Here is a 24,852-nt window from a genome sequence, read left to right on the forward strand (position 1 = left end):
TGCTTCTGATCCCTTGATGAGTGAGAGAAATGTTTAAGAAAGATCACTTTACAGAGAGATTCAGGCCGAAATGTGATGACTGTGAGTCAAGCCAAGCCAAAAATTACAGTTCAGAATGAAAGGGGAGGGACGTGGTTTGGGAATCCATTTTCCCACATTCCTGAATCTCAATCATCCCTGCCAATGTTTTAAAAAAGAAGCCCAATGGAAAACAATGAGGTCACTTTGTTTAGATGTTTAAAGGAAAATAGAAATGGAGGGATTGAAAGAATGACAGCAAATATATGAATTTTACATCAATATCTATTTCAAGTATAATGGGATCAGAGACTAGACTTTATATAACTGTTATGACTTCATCACAAAAGGAGCCATTTTTAGTGCTTTCTTCATGTTTGTGTTGGTCAGCCTTTTATTGTATGTCTTTAATTTATGAAATAGTCTGTTGTTAAAGTATTTTAAAGGAGTGAAGTGTACATAGAAAGAATACAGAACACTCCTTCCCAGTCTTCAGGTTTCTTTAGCAATGGCATCCATGTGAAACTTTGTTTCTCTCTGGACTCTGTTGGAACACCCTCTACACACTAAGCCTCGGGTTTTCCTAGTGTATGTGCCAGCAAACTACCAGACGATAGCGGCAGACCCAAAGAGATCCTTCATTTCTCTTTCCCCTATTTCTTTTAATGCACCTCATTAAGCAAGTCCCAATAACAACAGAATGGTGTGTTTACTTCAGCATGACCACAGCAAAGCTGTACAGCAAAGCTGAGAGAGAAGAGAGGCAACACAGAGCATGATATGAGCTGAAGTGGATGCAACCTCCGATGTCAGTATCTTTCAACTATGTGAAAGTTTCCTTGAGGACAACAACTTCTGCATAATGACAACCAGAGTCATTAGCCAATATTCATATTCAAGACTGAGATGTCCATGAAAGCAAAAAACATACTAAAATTGATCAGAAACTATGGGCAATGTTTTCTGTTCTCCGGAAATCACTTCAGTCTGCCAACTTTACTCTGATTGCAGCATTCTTCGTGATATTCCCTGGTCAAACTCAGGATCTTTCTGAAAATCTTTACCTTGAGAGATGTCTAGAATGACCTCATGATTGCTATAATTCTATAAATTATAGTCATGAATACTCTCCTACAACTTCAAATTCTTCGCTGAATTAGAGAGATACATACAACTAAGCATATAAAAAAATGACTCGCCACACATGGGATATCATCCTTTGCCTACCATTTCACTTTACCTAGATATTAAATATGGCATACAAATGGCTTCAATCTATACCACATTAGCCATATTGGAACATTTTCCCTCATTTTTCCCTGATTCACCTATCATTTAGTAATCCTTAAGTTAAAAGGTATGATTTTAAAGGAAGTTGGCTCAGTAGTCAAGGTTGGAATATGAGCTGCATCAAGTGTATGGAGGTTATATGCGAAAGCAATCGCCGTCCACTTATGTAGCACAGGAAATGGATGTCAGGAGTGGAGCTTGTGTGCACTGTTATCTACTCTGCTGTAGTTCAGCCTTGTGCTTAAGTGTCCCTCTCCTTGTGAGGAATCGGTGAGATATTTAGCAAGCGCCAAGTACAAACAGAGGAGAAAGTGTCTCGCAGTAGATGACAGTAAAGGAGGATGGCTTCTGTCTTCGCAGAAATATTTAAAAATTCCATGGGTTAGGGTTAGGGTTAGGGTTAGGGTTAGGGTTAGGGTTAGGGTTAGGGTTAGGGTTAGGGTTAGGGTTAGGGTTAGGGTTAGGGTTAGGGTGAGGTAATCCCCCTCAGGAACAGTCACAGGGGAGGGGAATAAGGGGAAAATGGGAGGGAGGGAAGAATGGGAGGATACAAGGGATGGGATAACCACTGAGATGTAACAAGAATAAATTAATAAAAAAAGGAAAAAAATTCCACGGGTTTATCTTTTACTTACAAAGCTCCCAATATCATATATATGTGGGTAGGGGTGTGGGGGGGTGTGAAAAGTGATGCAATAAAACTAGAAGAGTGATGCAATAATATATTTCCCAATCTTCCATCTGGGTACCGAATACTTGATAATATTTAAAACAGGATAGCTAAGCATGCTCCCTTCCACCTCCAGGCCCCATCATCTCTAGACACTTTTATGCGGACATGTTAAGGTTTAAGTCCCACAGCGAAGGAGGTGGCTGCCATCTCCTTTGCGGCATCATGGCTGCCCTCCGGCCTCTGGTGAAGCCCAAGATCGTTAAAAAGAGAACCAAGAAGTTCATCAGGCACCAGTCAGACCGATATGTCAAAATTAAGCGAAACTGGCGGAAACCCAGAGGTATCGACAACAGGGTGCGGAGAAGATTCAAGGGCCAGATCCTGATGCCCAACATTGGTTATGGGAGCAACAAGAAGACCAAGCACATGCTGCCTAGCGGCTTCCGGAAGTTTCTGGTCCACAATGTCAAGGAGCTGCAAGTGCTGCTGATGTGCAACAAATCTTACTGTGCTGAGATTGCTCACAATGTTTCCTCCAAGAACCGAAAAGCCATCGTAGAAAGAGCGGCACAGCTGGCCATCCGAGTCACCAATCCCAACGCCAGGCTACGCAGCGAGGAAAATGAGTAGATGGCTTCAGTATGTGTTTTATGTTTAAATAAAACCACAAAAACTGCCAAAAAAAAAAAAAAAGTCCCACAGCGAAGCATTGGTAACAAACCCAAAGTCTAAGCATGTGCCACTATGGATTTTGTCCTTTTACCAATTTTAACTCTGGCATGATGCTACCACCTATCTTCTCAGTGGCCGTGCTTGATCAAGGTATGCAATATGCAGCATAACAAATATGATTAATATTTATAAATAAATATCCTAGTACTGAGTTGAAAAGACAGTGGCCTAGGAAGGAGTGGGGCACTTCCTAAGTGGTTCTTACCACTCAGGTGGCTAATAAAAAGAGCTGGGAGGTATCCTCCTTCTGATTCTAGAACCCTTATGATTGATACAACCCTCTTCTTTAGGCCCATAGAGTGTTCCCTTAGTTGTGTGTACTTTATATCTTAAGAAATTTACCTCATATCTGGAATTCATCCCCTCTATGAAACTATGTAAATGATATACTGTGGATCCTTTATTAATATCTCAGGCTCTGTATTATTTAAAAGGCAGTTGCTTAGTGATACCATTCCAGTTTAATATTCTGTTAGTATGTATGTATGTATGTATGTATGTATGTATGTATGTAATGTGGACATATGTGTGCCTGAGCACATGCATGTATACCACATGCATGCAGTACCTACAGAGGCCAGAAGACAACATCTTATCTCCCAGAACATGAGTTGGAAATAGTTGTCATATGTGGGTTCTGTGACTAGAACCCCTGACTTCTGCAAAAGTAGCCAGGGCTGTCAACCACTAAACAAGCCCCATTATTTAATATTTTTTAATTGAGTGACGAATATTTGTCTGTCCCATTGTTAGGAAAACAAAAGTTCTGCTTTTTTGTGTGAACCTCCCATAAATACCTACTAGATGAAAACTCTTTCACAAATGAGTAATAAAAAAATACATCAATGAAACTTGCACAATTACCTCAACTAAAGATAAACAAAAAAAGAGAAGTAAAGGAAGATGTGAAGATAAAAGTTTTGTCATTTCATTAAGAGAAAAGAAAAATCATCTTGTAGCAATTGTTTCTATCAAACAAGAACTGCAAACATATATGTAAGAAAATAAAGAAACAAAAGGAAATTATTGAAAATAAAGGGCTAATGAAAAACAAGAAAGAAAACTCTCAATGTTAAGTGGACATTATTAAAAGTATAATGACATAGCATTTCTGTAAACAACAAAAATTAGGAATACAAAAACTAAATTTCATGAAAGATGTACTGAAATAGGACCTTTTGTTAACATAATCTCTCAGTATTACAGTAACATAGCAAAGAATTCAAATAAACATAATTTAATTCTCCATCATATTTACATACCATGCACCAGTAAAAATACTCATAGCTAAATGTCAGAGTTCAAATGAAATTTTTTCAGCGTTAAAGATTTAGCCATTATGAAACCAACGCAAGCATCTTATTCAAGGTGGCAGCCACCTCAAAAAAAAAATCTGTTTTTCTCAAAAATCCCAGTAAGAAGAAACAAAGAATACATTTGAAGAAAAGATCAAAAAGGAGGAAAGGAAGGAAGGAGACAAGAATTGTTCTGACAACAGAAAACGTGCTATCAGTACACCAGAAATACAGTCCAAGAAGACATTACACACAGGAGATCACATACTTGAAGTCATTAAAGCAGAAGAAACACTATTCCCAGATAACATAAGTAGGGGCCCTTTATGCCAGGCATATCTCACAGAATGTCCTAACATTGAGACAGCACATATAATAAGCAGAAGTTGACAATGGTCAACACACTGGTTTACAACATCTAACCCACCCAGTGCCCCTCACCTTCATCTCTTGCTGTGAAGGCACCTAGGAGGCTTTATGGGCACAGAAGACTGTGCCTTCAGAATGGGGGTGGTGGAGGAGCAAATGCTCTTGTGTTCTACAACGGAAAGCTTTGCCTTGGCACAATATAAAGTGCTCTGACTATAGAGGTAAGTGCTCACTTGTGTGGCCGGGAGATCGCTCTATAGGCAGCTACCACTCCGCCTTGAGGAAATAAAAGATAAAAATGCTCGAGATGAAACTTGTTTCTGGTTTCTGATTATTTGGAGGCTCTGGAAAATTTGCCCGTAGAAAATAGGTATCTTCAGGAAAAGATCCAACTCTGTACTTGGGACATAACTATATTTTTGTACATACCTATACATGTGGTCTGATGGTAGTTTCATACATTGTATGGAGCTTCACCTATGGATTTATTTGAAATTCTAAATTTCAGCCTTTGGAGCATTTCAGATTACAGATTTTTCAGACCTGATTTTCAGACAGTAAATTCTGCCTTATTCACTGGGTTAACGGACTGCCTGAATACATTCATCATAAATGAATGCCCTTATCAACTTTTTCTTTAAAGTGTTCTCATACCTCTCTGAACTTGCTTGCATGAGAGGAGGAGATGAAACAGATCGGGTGGGTGATTGGCAAACAGATAGAATAAGCAGTAGTTTTACAACTGCAAAAGCTTGTGAAAGCAATTCATCACAGCCTATACAACAGCAGATACCACCAGCGTTTAGCCAGTTCTGTTTTGTAATCACAGGGGTAACCTGATGCTTAAATAGCATCCATCATAAAGAAATCCTAAGTACAGAGAAAGGCAGACTAAAGACATACTTCAGCCACAGAGTGCCTGTCTTCCATTCACAATGGTTTGGTCTGGGTTTGGCCCTTATTGTTATAAGAAGACAGAGAAAGCAATGATAGATAAGGACAGGTATCATGCAATAGAACACAATGATATTAGTTTGAAAATATCCAAGGGTAGAGCAATTCTTAGAGAGATTTTACTACTACAATTTAATCATAGTTTAAAATAAATCCATGAGCAGGGGGAAAAAAAGCAATTTTCCCAAACTTGATCTCACAAAAAAGTAAAAATTGATAAAAATTTTGAAATAAGTATCCATGCCATCAATTATAAAGCAAAGGAAAACAGTCATCCTGACTGCATATTTTTTAAGAATTGCCACTCACAAACACTTATGAATCAAAAAAATAAGACATAATTCAAAGTGAAGCCAAGAGAGAATTACAATGGGACATGAGCGCTGGTTTGCTCTGGCCTTGCTGTACTGTTGTGCATGGCAGCCACTTGCCACACATGGTCAAGTCACTCAAGACTAAACAAAAGCTCAGCCAGCCTGTGTGCGCCCCCTTTCCAGCACCTTGCCAGCACTGCGGCTGAACTAAGTCTATCCCAGCTTATGCTTCTTCAGTAGAAAAGGGGAGGGGGGGTGGATAACTTTTTACAATCCCCCATAGCAACACCCAGTGACTTCTGCCAACGGTAAACGCTGTTTTGACAATTAAAAAAAAAAATCAGCTGGTGAGTAAGCAAATGATACCTCAGAGAATGTGGTTGTCTTCTGAGAAATCTTTGTAATCCTGCTCATGCCAGTCTTATTTTTTAAAAACAAAAGTGCAACGACTCGGTCCCATCGTGTTCCCAGTGTATTGCTAGCGCAACCAGCGAAAACCTCAGTCAGCGTTCACTCGTGTTATTTACTGAAGAGAGGCTAACTCTCAAAGCAATTTGTCTCGAACTTTACCAAAGCACAGTGTGGGTACCTTGAAGACACCACTCATTTAAAACTCATACCAAGTCTAACTTTGTTTCCAAAATGAGTAGTTCCCCGTCCAGCAAGGATAATGTGGTCATGAAAAGGATGTCCAAAGCCGCCAATTTACATTGGTTTGGTTTGGCAGAACTTTCAAAGTTCTTGGAGTAAAAAGGGAATGACACGTGAATAACTGCAATTCAGACACTGCTCCCAGGATTTTAAGGTTGCCTTTCCCTGAGCCACGCAGGAGAGAGCCGATGAACTTCAAGACCGGACCTACAATTAAAATTACTAAACTTCACTGATACGTTACAGATTGTTTTTAACAAAGTGCAGTGTTCTGCTTTTTAATTTGCACTTTGTCATTTTCAGTCTACCAACAACATTTAAAAAGTATGATAGCAGGGGGCGGAGCCTATCATGGCAGGAGCCACTAAAGTCGGAGATTATTATTATTTGCAAGAAGTAGAAGGGTCATATCTCTGAATGTGAAGGGCTTAGAAGCTGCGCCATTACGTTCATATTGCATCTACTATGTTTTACTGTACTCCCTCTTAACTCTCTGGTTTCTAGCTGAAGCCACAGAACAGTTTCTCAGCTAAGACTCAGTCACACTAGCATGGTAGTGGCACGGGTCTGAATTACCCTCTCCGTCTTTATCACCAACACACCCCGCTTTCATCCCAAAAGAAAATAGGTTATTAATTTAGGATAAGTCTGCTTTCTTTAAACACTATAGTGCTTTCCAGTTGTTCATATGTAATATATACAACCCATGCTACTCTTCCAAATGTTTTTGATTACTGAACATAAAAAAAAAATATTCCTGCTGAAATTTCCGAAAGACCAAGGCGAGTGCTGCCTTTGCCACAGCTTCAACTTAACACAAGAGAAAAACAAAGCTTGGGACTGCAAGGAATTTAAGTGGTTGAAGTTCACTCTGCAGCGCAAGAGAACATAGATACATCAAACGCATCTAAGATAGTATTATGAGCCTTAGACAATAAGTGAAAATGTACTTTGTTTTACCTTGTATTTGAAAGATATACATAGCAAAAATAAGGCTTAAGGAAAGTCAGGATTCATATTAATGTGTTCAATTTGTTTTCACTTATCTTTGACATCTTTTAAAGGTTCAGCTAATTAGCAAAACAAATAGTCAGTGTGTTCGCTTTTACTAGGTATAAATTCACTCTTCATCTTTAGTAATTCGATGTCTAATACTACTTTGACTGTTCTTTTTTAAGGTAAATTGGAACCTTTTATGTGGAGAACATAGACCCATATATTTCATTGATGTTTCTCTTTTCTAAAAGTATTTTTTTCTCTGAATTCCTTTGAAATAATTGATAACCTATAGAAAAGTTAGGGCAATTTTCTTTTGGTCTAATTTTATATTGGTAGATAGGTGGAATTAGGTATAACTCTTAGTTCTGAATAACATTTAGCTATCTATATATAATCCCAATGCTCTTTAAATAACTCCAAATTGCTGTCCTGTACTTTGTTCTATAGACGGTATAGGACCACCAATAATGACTTGAGAGAATTCAAAACTATTATCTACAGTTGTTCATATGTTCAGAAAAGAAGAAAAAAATTTTGAAAGGAATATACAACAGTATACAAATTTTAATACCTTAAAAACATATCACATTATTCAAAAGTTTTCAGATTTAGACAAGACTCCAAGTACTATCTAATGAAAGAATAAGAAAATTTAATTAAATTTGAACAATAAATCATTCTAAATTAATCTTTTTCATATTCTGAGCTTAAATGCATAAGCATATGAACAACTGGATCCTGTGGTAAAAGTAGAAATCAAATACTAGAAAAGTGTTAATTATAATGATCGTCATGTTCAAGATGTCAAATGTGCATTGTAATGTGGGAAAGCACAGTAGGTTCCCTTAAGTCAACAGAGATAGTTTACACACTGGGAAGAAAAAAAATGATGTTTATAACATGTATTATGTCTTGGGTAATTTTTCTATTTACAGATAGGTGTCTCACTTTATGACAGCTGTTCTCCACAATTTGTACTTCTCAGAAAGGGAAAGTGTCTCAGTAACGTATTGTTCATTAGCTTACTGTGGAACGCCCCACCCACAACAATTAATACGTTTGTTAATAGCAATTCTACTTTCTTGCCAGTGTCACTAGTTACTTGAGTTCATTCCATAGAAGAGATCGGTCCACAGGCAATATTTGCTCTGCAGCATGTCGCCAATATCTGTGGTATGAATTACATTATTCTCTTATAAGCTACTGAAGAAATGTTTTACACAGCACAAAAATTCCTAATTTAAAATGTGTAAAAGTATAGAAATGGCAAAGCAGTGAAAGGACGCATCTCATTTCATTAAAGATCTTTGTACTGTCTTTGTTACAAAAAAAATCATGAATTTCCTCCAATTTATTTAACATTGATTATCATCTATCACCATGATTAACAAAGATTTAACACCACCTCCCTGGAGAAGGTGCTGGGATAACAGCCTGTGTCCTTGGCTAGTGATCTCATCAGATCTTTCTGACAGCCTAGAGACATGAGAGAACTTGTACATTCCTAATACAAACATTGTAACATCAACATTTAATGGAGATAATAGTACATGAATAAGCATCTCTTTATATTTTCTCATTTCTTAATAATCCTACATACTTGGGCATGAAAAGAACTAGATATGAAAAACAAATGTGTCAAAAAAAAAAAAAACAAAAAACAAAAAAACAAATAAGTGATTATCCAAGTTCCCAGCCAGAGATAAGTTATTTTGATAACCAGTTCCAAAAATATCTGAAACTAATATACCAATGGGCCAAGATATTTTGTATTCTCCTCTTATGAAGCAATATCTTATGTGAACATGATAGAAACTAGTCATACATGGAATGACATTTTTACTCTGCAGGTCAAACATTAGGCCAAGACATGCCAGGTAACAGTGGTCACCACAGCAGAGAATGGGGCATAAAAAAGAATGGAAAGGAGGAGGGAAAGATAGGGGTAGAAGGAGAGTAACAAAATGGGAACAAAGAGGAAAGAAGAAAATAATTTTAAAATGGCTAATTATAACACACACATGCACACACACATACACACACACACACACACACACACACACACACACACACAAGGTCTTTTTTTTTCCAGCTTTGCTTCCATTTGCCTTAGGAATAATCTTAAATATGCCCTGAGTCCCATGGGGGTTTTTAATATTGTTGCTTTGATGAAACTTGTATTCCATATTGATTGGCTCAGCACCTTTTCACTAGAAATTAGGAATTAAAATTTTGAACATTGCTTTAGTTGAGGTCATAGCAATTTGTCTTCTCTGTGGAGAAGGGACATTCAACAGTCACGTATGATTCACTTCCTTGTTGTTTGTTCATCTTCTCCGTTCTTCTACATGCTAACTTGAAATGTGCTACTTTGTTTCTAGGCCTAGATGTTGATGGAATATATCGAGTTAGTGGCAATCTGGCGACCATACAGAAGTTAAGATTTGCTGTCAACCAAGGTAAGTGATGTCTTTACTTCAGACATTTTTCAGAAGATACATCTTTAGCAGGTGCTCAGACCCTGCTGTACACAATGAACAGACAGCAATAAACATTTTGATGGAGAACAAAAAAGGACAGGAATTAAGGAATTAGTAGTCTATCATGGGAGAAATAATAACCAGTGTAGCTGGAGATACATATTCATATAAAATAAATAATGAGTATAATAAGCAATGCGAAAAAATTAGAAAAGAGAAGAATAACACAAAGAAAAATAGCCGGGCTTTGAAAACCTGTTACTAGGATATAAAGGGTACCTGATAGGTGTTAATGAAGGAAAAATGATGGAAAACATAAGATCCCAAAGCACAAATGTTAAAAAAGACTATAATATGTATATGTTATTAAAGAAATACAAATAAAAGGTGAGATAATATTAATACCTGTTCAGTAGAGCCATGATGGCACATCATTTTGGAAGACTTTGTGGTACACTTTTACATAAATAAATGGGTCCTTACCATCTGATACAGCCTCTCTGCACTGCCTGTCATTCCCGTACAAATCTCTGCACACAAATACAGCTTTATTCATAATTTGTGAAGCTTAAAGATAGGGTTGGGATGTAGCTTGGGGATTAGAGGTCTGCTTAGCATATATAGTGTACCCCGGGTTCTATCTGCAGAGAGGGATGTATTAAAAACTTGAAGGCAATAAGAATGAATTTTTAAAACTGTGGCAAATCTATACAATGGAATATTACTATTATAAATGGAAACCACCTATTAATCCATGAATAGATTTGGGGAACTTTAAATATATGTTGCTGAATGGATGAGGTCAAAAACAATATGTAGAAAATCATACAGCATTCCAGAAAAACTACACCAAGAGTGAAACATTAGTGATAAGAAGGAATATGACAGAGAAGAGATGGGTGAACATAATATTTCAGAGCACTTAAAGAATTTTATGTGAAATCAGCATTGTACATATATATTATTATATACTTGCCAACCCTACAAAAAAGTACGACATACAGAGTGAAGGCTAACACAATCAATGGCTAGCAGTCAACAATGATGTAGCAGTATCAGTTATGACAAAGTCACTTCATTAATGTACATGGGATGTGAGGACATTGATAGTAGCTGTATTTACTGCTCAACTTTTTTTTTAAGAGCCTGAAGGTACTCTTAGAAAATACATTAGTGAAAAAATTAGATTATGAAAAGAAAAGTTGGGAGCCTAAATGACATTAGGATGATGTTTAACTATTTTATACATTTTCATAACCAGAAATAGGGTATAGGCCAGGCATCCTTAACATGCTTGTGTCCCTGCCATCTTACTTAAACACTGTGTTCTGGAGAGGCAGGTTAGCAGTTACCAGCAATTCCTGTTCTTGTAGAGGACCTAGATTCAGTTTCCAACACCCACATCCAGTGGCTCACCACTGCTGAGAACTTTTTCCCAAGCATCCAATACCCTCTTCTAGCCTTCCTGGGTACCATCACACACATGGTGCACATACTTATACTATAACACCCACACCCATATAAGATACAAAAAAATAAAAATAAGAATCAAAAAATATTATAAAGAACAATGCTAAACAACACATGTGATGTTCTTTTGGTAACGTCACACATTCGTATTAGTCATCCTTGAAACTAAAAATAGCCAGCGGTTTCCTCAGAAAAACTTAACAGTTCTTCATGATGTGGTTTCATAGCTGGCTTCTAGCTAGTACCAGATCCTCTGGTACTCCTCCATGCGGCTTTCTGTGTGTGTCTGTTTCTTCCACAGTTCTGGACACTCAACTCTGGCTCACACATGTTCACATGTGCTGTGCTACACATGAGCTACACACCCCAGCCCATGATGCACTCTTGGGCTGCCCTCATATATTTTTGCATACTGCTGGTTGTGAGTGTTTTTACGTATTCTCTTTAACTTCAATAGCTTCATATCTTTCCTTTCTCATTCTACACATCCAAGTTTTCTGCAGCATGGCCATTGGTTTGGTTTTGCTTGCTTGTCTTTCTTTTCCTTTTTCCTCCAAGGCCCAAACTGTAATTTTTCTCCCTGCAGGAAACCTCCCATCTGTCTTCTCTTCTGTGTTCTCTTCACACTCAGTAGTTGAATTTATAATAGTATATTGATAGCTACCATCTACAATCCCATCTATTTTATGACCCACTGGTTTACTACTTTTTTTTTCAGAGAGAACTTAATCAAATGGGCACAAGAACTTTATACCAAGAAACATTAAAACCTGAAAATCTTGGTTTCACAATATAGGATAAAGGAGTTGAAACACCTGTCACTTCACATTTCTATACAAGGTTGACCTTGAATTTTTCTTGATTTAAAAAAAAAAACTTCAAATTTACTGTTTTTAATTATGTGTTTGTATGTGTGGGTATGTAAATGTGAGTGCTCATGCCCGCAGATGCCAGAGGCATTGGATCCTACTGGAGCTGGAATTACAAGCAGTTATGACCCACCCAATATAGATGCTGGGAATTGTACATACCACACATAGTGTATGTTTGTGGTATGTGTACATGCCTCTGTGTTTGTGTACCTGTGTGTTATGTGTACATAACTATGTGTGTTCCTTTGCATGCTGCAGGTAGAAATATTAAAACTGATAAGGATTAAACCGTTTCTGTAAAAGCTCAGATCAAACAACTCTTCTGTGTGTTGACTAGTTCTTTTGACTGGCTATCCAATAATTCTTGTTTTTGAGAATCTTTAAGGGCTCTGTGTATTGATTGATTTGACTAGGCAAAAGACAGAGCTAAACTTCGCATCACTTCTTTCTATTGTTCCCATTGGTCTAAGCCACAGCGTCCCTTCTGTGGGTAAAAATTGCATGAAACAGCCCAACCTCATTTTTATTCTGTTTATAAGCAGCTAAAATCATTCTTGTAAGATAGCTCATGCTGAAACCATATCCTGATTGGGATTCTAGACAGCTGGGCAACACATTTCTCCTACAAAGAAGAAATCTCAAAACAGAAGCCATGCTAGAAACAAACACTAGCTGCATTTCCTGCCTTAAAAAAAATTATGCTCAGCAGTTTGAAAAAGAGAAAAAAGGAGCAATCTGCAATGAAAATATGAAACCCATCCATCTCATCTTTTACAATCCAAACTTCAGCATCCTCGGAGACTTTGTAACCGCTCATGTTTCCATGAATGTTGACAATGTAAAGCTGGGCAGAGGCCTGGGTTGGTATCTGGTAGCATAAATTGTCAGCAAACAGTCTCCCTGTTTTACAGCACTGTGAGGACTCAACAGTCAACACAAAGGATGCTATGCTGGGACCTTTGATACTGGTGACTCTGCCAACTTGTGCTCTAGAGTTTTTCAGAGAGATGGTCACTAGTTAAAAGCACTTGTTGCTCTTGCCAAGGGCCTAGAGTCAAAATATTCAGCACCCATGGCTCACAACTATCCGGAGGAAACAATACCCTCTTTTGGCATCTGTGGTACAATGTCACACACACACACATAAATGCAGACAAAACACTCATACATATAAAATAAAATAATAAAACCTGAAATATCCCTTTTTAAATTGTGTGTGTGTGTGTGTGTGTGTGTGTGTGTGTGTGTGTGTATTTCACTGCTTTTCAAAATTTGATGATGAGAGTATTATTTGAATTAATGTTCTATATAGGTCCAACAACCTTGTCTTATTCATCATCCGAATCAGACTTCTTCTAACAGTACTGATAACATAAGAGAGAGTCAGTGCTTGGTTCTTGGAGTGTAGCACATACATGGTCTCTTTTGTGCATGTGAACATGTGATAAAACAAAATATTTATGGCATGAAGTTCTTATGAAAATTATACATAGCTATGCAAACATTGTACATTCATTCTGTAATTTCATATGGGACATAAATGAATTTGGTGTACCCTCCTTCTATCAGCATCATTTATCTCCTCTGTGTTGAACTTACATGCTGCTTCTTTTTTTTTTTTTTTTTAAGTTCTAAATATACAGCTTTAAAAAAAATGAATAAGCCTTACCCACTATTAGACTACACAAATGAAAACTGATTTTGGAGATTTTCAAGAACAGTTGAATTGCAATTTCTGTGTTTCGCTGACTTTCTTGAATGCTATAATCATCAGCAATTCTAAATACACCAGTTGAATGATTCAATTTGTTTTGGTTTTCTGTTTGACTCACTAAACCAGAAAGAATTAGATACCCTTATTATACTTCCAGATCAGATGACACAGGAGTTAAATTCAAAGTGATCACTTTTGAAAAAAACATTTCCTAATTAAAATTAGTAATGCTGATAATAATGTTATTGCATAGGTAGCTACCGTTTTTATGATTTAATATGTCAAGCTATACATGGAGTTCCCTGCATATATAACTTAATTTTATCTTTTCTTCAACTCCATAGTGCCGATGGGTGCAATTATTAAAGCTGTTATTCCCAGTGAGGAAACTGAGGCTCAGTTATTAAATAATGCCCCAAGAATACCCAAGATGTGGGGCTAAGACTAGATCTCCGATGTCTCTGACTTGAATCTGTGCTGCAAAATACTGCCACAGAGCTACACTCCCTATGCACTGACTCTTTATTACGTCCTTCCTATCAAAAAACACAGAAGGGTCTTCTTATGCTGTGCATACATTTGCATTTCCCTGCTTTCACTCTTCTCAGCATTGATTATCAGTACTAGTATTCAGTTTGGCTAAAACTATTCAAGAATGGGGAGGTTTGGGCAATCACAAGAATGAAGAATCCTGGCGCCTCCCATCTCTGTAGAGTTTATGATTCTATGTCTAGATCAAGAAACACTTTGCAACCTTGCAGAAAGGCATTACAGATTCTTGATTTACTAGGGCACTGGTGCATTAGTGAGTAGCGTTCTGCCTTGTTTGTTGAATTTGGTGACAGCTTTCAGTGACATTTTGCTGATGCAACTCTTCTGGTCTATATGGGCCTCCCCAAAGAAAACTGGTGCATGACCTTAGATGTCAACCTGTCGTCAGCCAGTGTCATTGTGTTGATTCTTCTGCATGATCTGTGACCTCCTGATGGCTTTCCAGCATGGGTGCACATATGCAAAAGACAGGCTTCAGCATAGAGGATGCTCTGTGACTGTCTTAAGGACCCTTGACAGTGAGCCTTGGAAATCCCACCAGACTTCCCACATCAGCACTCAGTTTCAGCTGCCATCTAGACATAGTGCCCCAAATCCAACCTAGCTTTCTTTTGCATTTCTTAAATGTCTTATGGGCTCAGTCTTTATATAACAAACAAGAGAGACTGGCATCCTTTCTGGAAAATACCACATAGGAAGCTTCCCAAATCCCCGAGCCAATGGGATAACTATAAAGCACTGTAGAGAGGGGTGCCTGGGATTTTCAACACCAGTGCTGCTTGGCATAGTAACAGATTTCCCCTGCAAGTGTATGCCTGGAATTGGAGAGAAAAACATTTTTACCAGGACCTTAGAATTGACCGCCACGGTTAGGAAGACAGATAAGAGACACCATGTTCACATTTTCACTATAGATGATCAAAATATGTACATTCCATAAGTCTGCATGGCCAAACATCTTCTCTATATGTGCATACACATGTGTTTTTGTTGTTTTTAGTGGAAGTTTTTAGCTTGTACTCATCTACTTTCCCTATATTTATTCACAAAAATTTGATTGTCCCAAGAAGACATAGTGGATATTGGCTGAAAGTGATGGCTTTGCTTACTTTGAACATCCTAATAATAGGTCAACCAAACTGGAAATACACCACTAAACAATTTGTATTAGCAAACATACCTAAACTAGGTTTCTATAGCCATCACCTTAAAGCAATGCACAGGCTTTAGCCAGCTGTCCCTACACACCTCATACCATGTGCAGCATCAGAATTGAATAAAGGGAAGGAAAAGTGGAAACGAATGTGGACAGTTGGCAGCTTCATCTGAAAATAAGCAACTGGATGAGACAGAAAAAGGATTTTGTAAGGATTTTTAAACTTCCAGTTGTGTTCTTATAAAATCGTCCTTGTATCAAATCCATTCATTTTTCTATTAAGTAAGTTTATATTGCTCTCTTGTTATTTTTAAAAAGAGTATTTCCTTAAGCCCACCTCGCTTTCATTGCCAACCACAGCATTAACAAAACAAACTGCTTTATCCTGGTCTGTAAGGTATTTTTTATTTGTTTGTTTGTTTGTTCTGCTGTTGTTTTGTGTGTATGGGGTTCTTGTTGTTGGTGTTGATGTTGTTGTTGGTGGTGTTGGTGGTGGTGTGTGTGGCGGGTGGAAGCAGGTATTTAAGTGCACCTTTCTGGCTTCTGTGTGATAAAATTATATTTTAACAGTGATTTATTTTTCCCTTAAAGCTGGGAAGATTACTTGAACACAAAGTGAACAAACTCTAACATTGTTCAGGGCTTTAGACACTTCCCTAGACCTCATTTTTCAGCTACATTGAGTCAGAGAGCTCAAAGGCTTTTGATGGTGAAACTCATATTGCTTTCTAGCTGCTTAAGAAAGCATGTTGGCAGCAGCAAGTAGTCCTGAAAAAGAGGCCAAAACAATAAACGCTTCATGTGTCTGAACACAGAGGCCAAAACAATGAACTGTAGTCTCTGGCCTTTGCATTTGACCATGTATCCTAGTCCAAAGCATAGGTGTCCTTTCCACTTTTAAGGTATAAAAATTCTGGCCACTAAACTTAAAGCAAAACTATAACCTGCTGTGGGTTATATTGTATGATATAATTCGCCATAAAACAGGCAATACAAACTGACCTAAAGCTGCAATTGAAGCAATTAAAGGCAGAAGCAATCAAGTGGGAAAGGCACACCAGATAATGATCCCGGGATCTTCCCTCTTGTAATTCTGAGCTATTCTGTAAGTCTATGATCACCATCTGATCTCTTTGAATCTCAAGACTCTTTCTTTTCAAAATGGGGATAATAATAAAAAATGCGAGCAAATTAAAGTCTGAATCAGTCAGCTGATAATTGCTACTTATTTTAATTATGATGACAGGAAGTTAGATAAAATGGGAATTAGCTTTATTAGTAATACTATTTTATAAATATTAATAATCAAATATGATTCTGTCATCTACATGATGAAATTTTCTTTGCTGGTAATTAGATTGCTTTTCTAGAAAGAGAAATCAAATATAGAAAAAGTTTAGATGTACTTGGTATCCAAAGTTTTGTCCCATTACTAGCCAAACGCATGGACTTCAGATTTCCTGGAAACTTAATTTCCATCTATCATTGAATTTTTGTTACAAGGAGTGGGTGGAGTCTAAAGAAATTTTACACCTGAATTCAGTGTGGTTTTTCCGTGCACATCTGGCTACTGAATCCAGAAGTTAAGTTAGAGATATTTCATTGCCAACCCTCGAGAGCCCCCTAGGAGACTTATAAACAGCATCATTCTCCATTCTGACTTCAAGCAGAAATGTACTGCTGCTTGACAAGACCACTGCCAGATCAACTGCTTACACCAATACAAACTGATTATCTCTCTATTTCCCTGGGTCAGAAGTCTGGGCACAGTTTCATTGAATACTTTGCAGTCAAGGTGTCAGCCAGGAGTGGTGCTCCTCTGGCAGCTTGCCTGTAGATGGGTTCACACGGTCCTTGGCAAGATTGAGTTTCTGGTGGCTTGTTGGATTGAAGGCCGCAGTTTGTCATCAGAGGCTTCTGGTCTGAGGCTGCATGGACCTTTCTTTTTTTAAATATATTTTATTAATTTATTCATATTACATCTCAATTGTTATCCCATCCCTTATATCCTCCCATTTCTCCCTCCCTCCTGCTTTCACCCTATTCCCCTCCCCTATGAATGTGACTGAGGGGGACCTCCTCTCCCTATATATGCCCATAGGGTATCAAGTCTCTTCCTGGTAGCCTGCTATCCTTCCTCTGAGTGCCACCAGGCCTCCCCATCCAGGGGACGTGGTCAAATAGAAGGGCATGGACCTTTCTACAGGCCAATCACAAAGTGGTAGCTGTGTCATCAAAGGAGCATGGAAGATAAAGACTAATAGCAAGACAGAAACTAGAAGCCTGGGTACTGTAAACAGTGCATGTCCCATCTTCTTTGCCACATTCCATTGGCCAGGAGAAAGGGGCAGTTCCTGCCCAAGTCTCAGAGACAGGAAACACACAAGGCATGAATCCCAGGACAGAAATAAGTGTGTGCGGCAACTTTGAGTTCCTGATACAAGAATCAAGTGATGAAATGGTCCAAAAATAAAAATCTGGGAGTTCCCATTTTAATTCAGGCTGGTATAAATACCTATTTGAAAAGAGTAAAGTTCATAGCCATGTCTGGGGACCTACACCACAATATCTGGCTTACCTTATTTTTTTATTATTTTTTTATTTTTGCTTTCAGAGAAATATAACTTATCTAGCCATAAGATATACACTATTTGAAATGTAAGAGAAGCAAAACTAGATCATCAAGCACCTTTTTTTGTTAACTGGTTTTCTATTTCATGGAAACTTTCTCCTTGGATTGTTGATTCACTATCACTTATAAATTAAATCATCGTATAATTTTGAAATGCTATGGAACTAGCAGATGCTGCTACTATGATTAAATCACTGACAGCTTTTAATACTACAACCATATTCCAATACTGTAGATTCTAAAACAAGTAGAAAGGAAAAATGCCTTGCCTACTGATCCTCTAGCAAAACTAAAGAGTGAATAATATTGAAAGATACAACAGAACTGGTCTAGTGCCAACGATAACCAACCTGTAATTTGAGAATCTGTTACACGGCAGGCTCTCGAAGGCAAATGCATCTCTAACCTTCAATGTTCGCGTGATAAAACTATATGTCAGAGGCTTACAGACCCCTACTAAGGCTACAAAGTCTGTACACAACAAGGACCGAAATGGTCCATTTAAAACTCATTGCAAAACACACATTATCAGATCGCTGTTTACAATTTATCATCACAGACCCAAAACTATTTTCTTCTTTTGAGCATCAAAGAGTCAGAACATAACTTCTTATCATTGTAGTGTGCTTCTCTGGTATCCAGCTAACAGGATCCTTTTATAAGGGGAAATCCTATCTAAAACTTTTCAGTGAACAGTCTCCGTCTGCCTGTGAGTCCATCAGGGCTAAGATCTTGACTCGCCTCCATGTCCTCAGCACAGAAAGGTGCCTGTTATTTTGTAGTCACTAAATAAAATTTCGCTCCTACAGAAGAAACTAAGCGAGCAATGATTTGTTCATTCAAACCAACTTTACATCTCATGAGTATCAAGTGATCTCATTGGCTCTATTTCTTGTATTTTCCAACAACAAGAACAAGTCTCAATTACCTTCTGCTTCTGTTTGACACCCTCCCCCAGAGACCTTTAAAGTCACATTTAATTTTGCATGAATATGACAAACAAGGGACAGGCATGAATACTGAATAACCCCATGTCTCTATCCTCCAGTTCACTAACGGAAACCTTAAGGAGAGCTAACTGATTGTCCATCAACAGTGCATGACGTCACCACCTGAACACATCAGACGCGGTGTCAGAAGCAGAGCCTTGGTCTGCCATATTGACCTCCCAAATTCTAGTAATGATGAGTTAGTTGGCTAAACAACAATTGAACTCAATTTCTCCTGTCAGCTAACCCCTGCATGCTGAATTTTGACGTCTTGTTTTGATTTAATTACAGCTTTAAGGAAGCACACATATTTACACACCATTTCTCTTCAAGGTGCCTATACAGTTTAGGTACCATTTCCTGACAAATATGTCCTATAGAAAAAAAAAGCAGTCTATTCTCCTCAAAGCTGTTTTACAAAGGGAAACTAAAAGTCGCAGGGTCATAGGAGGGTCTTTTTCTTACACAATCTGAGGATTGGTCCAACGTTTGCAGATGCGGGGCTCAAACCAAGACAGGAACTAAGGTCTGAACTACAGAGGGTTACACTTTTAACGTTTTTCTTCGATGTGCTCGTGTCAGTAAGCACCCTGCAGGAGGAAATTGGGAACTTACTCAGTTTTCCTCTGCTTTAGGGGGTCAAAGATTTACGTGAAGCTAAGAGGTGGGGGTGTCCCTGAAATTGAGTGTTTATCATTCCCTCGACATTCACTTAAGGAGTTGCCATTAATGCAAGACCCTGTGAGACACTGGAAACACACCAATGTTCACGGAAGTTCCAATCTGCAGGCTCGAAAGACAAGCATAAAGCTGGAAACACCAGGCTCTGGGGACCTGCCAAGTTCTGGCCCTTTCTTCTCCTCAAATAGTATCAAGGATTGGTGGCTTCTGTCTTGTCTACTAGTTTACTACCTTTTCTTTTCTTCTTGCCCAGAGTGTTTCTCTTTGTATGTTTCCATCCTTTTCCACCACACTCTTCCTGAGTGTATCACCTCTCTTATTATTATTTTTGTTTTGTTTTATTTTGTTTTGCTTTTGGAGAGAGTGTCTCTGTGTAGCCTTGGCTGTCCTGGACTCATTTTGTAGACCAGGCTGGCCTTGAACTCACAGAGATCTGTCTGCCTCTGCTTCCGTGAGTGCTGCAATTACAGGCGTGCCCCGCGCCCTGCTCCCACCTATTCTTATAATGCTCTGGTAATTGTAAGAGGCTGTTCCTGTACTTAGCATGTTAGAATCATGTATTTCTTCAGCCTTTGGGACATGTGAATATGTATGTTATTATATTGCAAAAGCAGATCTGTCCTTCTGAGCGTGAGACACACTAATCATAGGTTTTGCTTACAGACTAACTTGCCTTATGATTTGGGGAATACATCGCAACAGGAAGTCACTGCTTCTGCTGCTATATTCCCATAGTGCTTTGCAACTGTGGCTCAGTGCTGAGTGCGGTCTGTTCTTTATCCCATCTGTCTCTCTTACAATTGTCTAGGTGACAACTCACCTCCACCTCCATTATGTCAACCATGTTCCATGCTCATTTTAAACTCTCATTAACGTTATACTGCTTGGTCCTCTGTTTGCCAAAGAGCTTCAGGTTACTGTTTCCTGAGCCCCTGACAAGACTCAGACTATATATCTTAATGAGCTCACTTTATCTATCCTCACAGGACGTTATCCTGTTTCATTTTTTTCTTTCCTTCTCTCTTTTTCCTTGCCCTCTCCTCCACAATAACGTAAACAGATCCCCCATACTCCCAACAGTCTGCTCCAAGTGTCCACAGTGATTTTTTTTTTTTTTTGGTAGAACTGTCAACTTGGCACAATCTACAATTCTCTGGGAAGTTGAGGAATGACTTAGATTAAATTAGCCTAGAGGAAGATGGTGGGTGGTTGTCTTAATTGATATTCATGTAGGCGGGCCTAGGACACTGTAGGCGGCACCATTCCCTAGGCAGGTGGCACTGAATTACATAGGAAAGCTTCCTCAGCACAAGCCTGACTTCTAGCCAGCAAGCCCCGCCTCCCATGGTTCCCACACTTAAGGTTGTGAAGTCAGTTCCTTGGTATGAAGTAATGGTGTATGAAGGAAAACGTAGGTTGGCCTTCGTGTTTCTGCCTCCCCCCCCCCCTTGGTGATGGACTGTGACCTGAAGTTGTAGAGTATTTGTTCAGTAACAGGACTGAACAGAACAGTAACAGAACAGAAACTACAAGAGAGATAATCATCCAGACTGGATAAAGTAGATATGTCCTCTCCTATTTCTGGGACACATACAGTCAGGGACTCTGTGTAATCAGGTTAACAGTGAGGGTCTTAGGTTGTCATGAAAGCTATTTTTGACAGATAAGATTAACTCACCTCAAATCACAGCATTTTTATAGTTATCTTTTCTGAGATTTTGTTTCTGGCCCACAGACTATTTGTCTTTTCATGTGCCTATTGATTCTTGCTTCTGGATGAATACAGTTCACTTGCAATCCACACTGAAGTGTAATTTCCGCTAGCATTGCCCTTACTGCTAGTCTAGTAACCTAAAAAAAATCCCTCCATCGTGAAAACTTAACATGCAACAGACTATAACCAAAAGCAAGAAGGCCACAGAGAACCATTAGGGCGCTTAAAATGCAGCGGGACTTTGTTGCCTAGATAAGTTCACACCTGCAAATGATGCAAATGGAAATATTTTTTTTAACTTTTTAGATATCTTTTCATCTGCTTTTCCACTTATATCGCCCTGTGTCTGTGGAAGAAACAATGGTCAAGCACTTGTCATTAGGATGGCAAAGAAAGGGCTGGCTATAGTGCAGCTTCCTGACACAAAAGTCAGCCACTGCTACTGAGGAAACTTTTCGAATGTTAATTTTCATGCTTACTCCAACAGAACAATGCCTTAAAGCAAAGCCTCTCCTTTCTTATCTGCTAAAAAGCAATGTGTTCCCATCCTTTACAGAATGGTTGGAATAGGTTTTTAAACGGCTTAAAGTTTTCAAGGACTTTTCTCCTTAGTTTATTATTCTAGAGAAAAAAAATTCATAAAAATCACATCTTCTTAATGGTCCCTCTGCTAGAGAATGTAAGTGTCCCAAACATGTTCCACTGTAGGAAAATCAAAAGTAACATGCAAACTCCAAATATGTTAGCCTATTGAGAATATTTATTAACTAAATAATTTAATAATGAAGAAAATGCCTACTTGATTAATTGTTACAGAGTAAAAATTACAATAAAACTGTCTTGATCAGTGCTTTGCAGAAGCACCATTACTGTCTGTGCGGTTGTTTAACAAGGATTTAATTGGAAAGATAAGTGAATGCACATTTAAAAGTATTGTTAATTTGCTTTATAATCACCCCATCCTTCACAGTATTGACAGCACAAGGCACAAACCCCTTTCTGTTTAACAAGTATTATTTTCCAAATGTGCACAATAAATTCTGAAACAGTAATTGGAAATTTTATGGGTTCCAAAATACCTAGTGCAGTAGGTCTAGAGGTACACTTTCTTTATAAAAGGTGACCCAGTTTTCATACTTGGAAACAAATGATAAATCTTTATCACTCACACCTCATCCAGAATAGATCAGTGTCCATCTCACTCATTTCTTTTAAAATAAAAAAGTTCATTCTAATGTTTATTTGTCTAATAGAATTAAGATCGAGGTGAGAGGGAAATCAGATTATTTTTTTCATCAGTGATTATATTACATGTTATTTCCTTCAAAGTGCTTATAAGCATGGAGGAGGAACCTACCTAACCATGGTGCTTTTAGACTGTGGCTGCAGTGAAAATGCCTGAGACTGAAAATGGTTGCATTTAGACCTATTGAAGGAAGCGAGAACGCAGCCAAGAGCGTCGGGTTGGTGCCCACCTCTGCAGCCACCCACCATACAAAGAGAGGCTCACCCTCCTGAGAAGGCAATCCGCTGGTTGACAAACAGTTCCTTGGCCTTCTAAGACATGGGGAGTCAGCTAAGGAACTCAAACTGCCTGGATCCACACCTCCCTTGGAAGCTGCCCCCATTTTCCTCATCCGCTGGAGTGACACTGTGGAAACGTCTAATGTGTTGGCTGCCTGTGAATGGACCCTAATCCCGTGTATTATTTCAAAAGAAAAAGAGAAGGCAAGTGTGCAGCTTCTCCTGAACCAATGAGAGCTTTGCTCTCATTGTCACCTCCCCAGCTTCTCAATTATAATGAACGGGATTGGCGTGGCCTTTTTTTTTTTTCTTTTTCTTTTTCTCATGTCAAGAACCTAACGTTATAGAAGGATATAGGGAAGATGCCCAATGCCTCCCTCAACTATGGCTGCATCTTTTTAGACATGGTCGAAATTCTTAATTTTCTTTAAACGTTCTTTTGTTTGTAGTGGTACCTCTCTGGTTTTATTTGAATAGGGAGGGATCAGTTCAGCTCTCAACGCTTAGACATATTCTTCTGAATACTTTCTGTAAGAATACTCATCTGTGTCAATGCCTTGCTCCCTGCATAAAACAAGTGTATTTTTAAATTGGTCATGCCTGTGAGATTTGCCAGTTAATGAGGACATCCGACGATTGATACCAAGTCACAGGCCCTTCCTCCTTTTCTACACGTGACCCCAGTACTTTGGCTTCATGGGTCAAAATCCTCACACGCTGGGTTTTCTCTCCCCAAGTGCGTGTATACTTTTGTATGGTGCGCAGCAATACTATATGCACGTACAAATGTCCTCTAAATCTTACTTTTATTTCTCCTTGAAATTTCTCCATTGAGCTGTGGCTTTTACAATTAGCTGTCTTGGGTGAAAACGCGTTTGGGACCAAGGGCTTTCCAAGTCCGTTTCAACTGAACAGATCTGAGAATGGTCAATAACGAAGTGTCCAGCAGTCCTTTAATTAACTGAAATGAAGAAAACGGAATGTTTGCTGAGAGAAGTGGGATGCTGAGAGGGAGGAGACTATATGTTTCTGTGCCTTCCTGCATATGAGGGAGCCACGGGGTGCAGGAAGGAGATGAGGGTTTTTATGCTCCGGTAGGGGGAGCTTTCTTTTCCCTACTGTATGAACAGCATGGTGCGCGTGTTTAAATATGCCATCCCGAAATGCAGACTTTTCATTTTCATTTTGCAAGTGGGAAATTTCACTATGTGATGGGCACATTACTCTTCTTAGCGACACATTTTGTGCAAACTCATTTGGGAAAGAATAGGAAATTTAGAATACTGCCTTCATATTTCTTCTGGATATGTTAGCCTGAATCCATTATTTCCAAACCTGATGAGGATTACAGTTCATTTGTATTTCACAGCAACCCATATTGTATTCTGTTTTGTGAAGTAAATAAGAGATGATGCTGTTCTATTAGTGCCTGGGATTTGTTTTCCATATGAATAGTTTTATTTGGGGGCAAGAGGAAAGAAAAGGGAAGCACAGACTGAAATAGATGATTTAGCCTTCGCTAGATGGAGGGTGTTATTTTGACAAAGAAATGCCCTGAATTATTTTTATAGATAATTTAAACTGGAGGAGGTGGGATTAAAACCTTACTTAGGTCATGAGCGTATACATATTCAAGTGACATTATAAAAAGCACCGTTCGGTAACACCCAAATCTATCTCTTATTTAACTTCATTTAAAATTACTTGTGGACTAACCTGATTTGATGGCCGAGTAGGTGGGTGCTATGTGCCACTAAAAGGAGTTCTCTTCAG

The 24,852-nt window shown here is 38.5% G+C and overlaps 2 protein-coding genes across 2 annotated transcripts in view; both read left to right on the forward strand.

The window, feature by feature from the left end:
* Positions 1 to 24,852, forward strand: part of ARHGAP15 (Rho GTPase activating protein 15) — a 618,627-nt gene that overhangs the window by 413,536 nt on the left and 180,239 nt on the right. Inside the window, exon 11 of the mRNA XM_084799881.1 lies at positions 9,677 to 9,754. Within this exon, the coding sequence (XP_084656007.1) occupies positions 9,677 to 9,754 (78 nt within the window). The remainder of the gene's footprint in view (positions 1 to 9,676; positions 9,755 to 24,852) is intronic.
* On the forward strand, positions 2,132 to 2,642 carry LOC311607247 (large ribosomal subunit protein eL32-like). The gene has a single exon (XM_084798935.1). It carries the CDS (start codon positions 2,147 to 2,149, stop codon positions 2,609 to 2,611), a length of 465 nt encoding a protein of 154 aa, XP_084655061.1. The 5' UTR covers positions 2,132 to 2,146; the 3' UTR covers positions 2,612 to 2,642.

The sequence above is a fragment of the Acomys minous genome (assembly GCF_964271855.1).
Source record: "Acomys minous genome assembly, chromosome: 10".
Lineage (NCBI taxonomy): Eukaryota > Metazoa > Chordata > Mammalia > Rodentia > Muridae > Acomys > Acomys minous.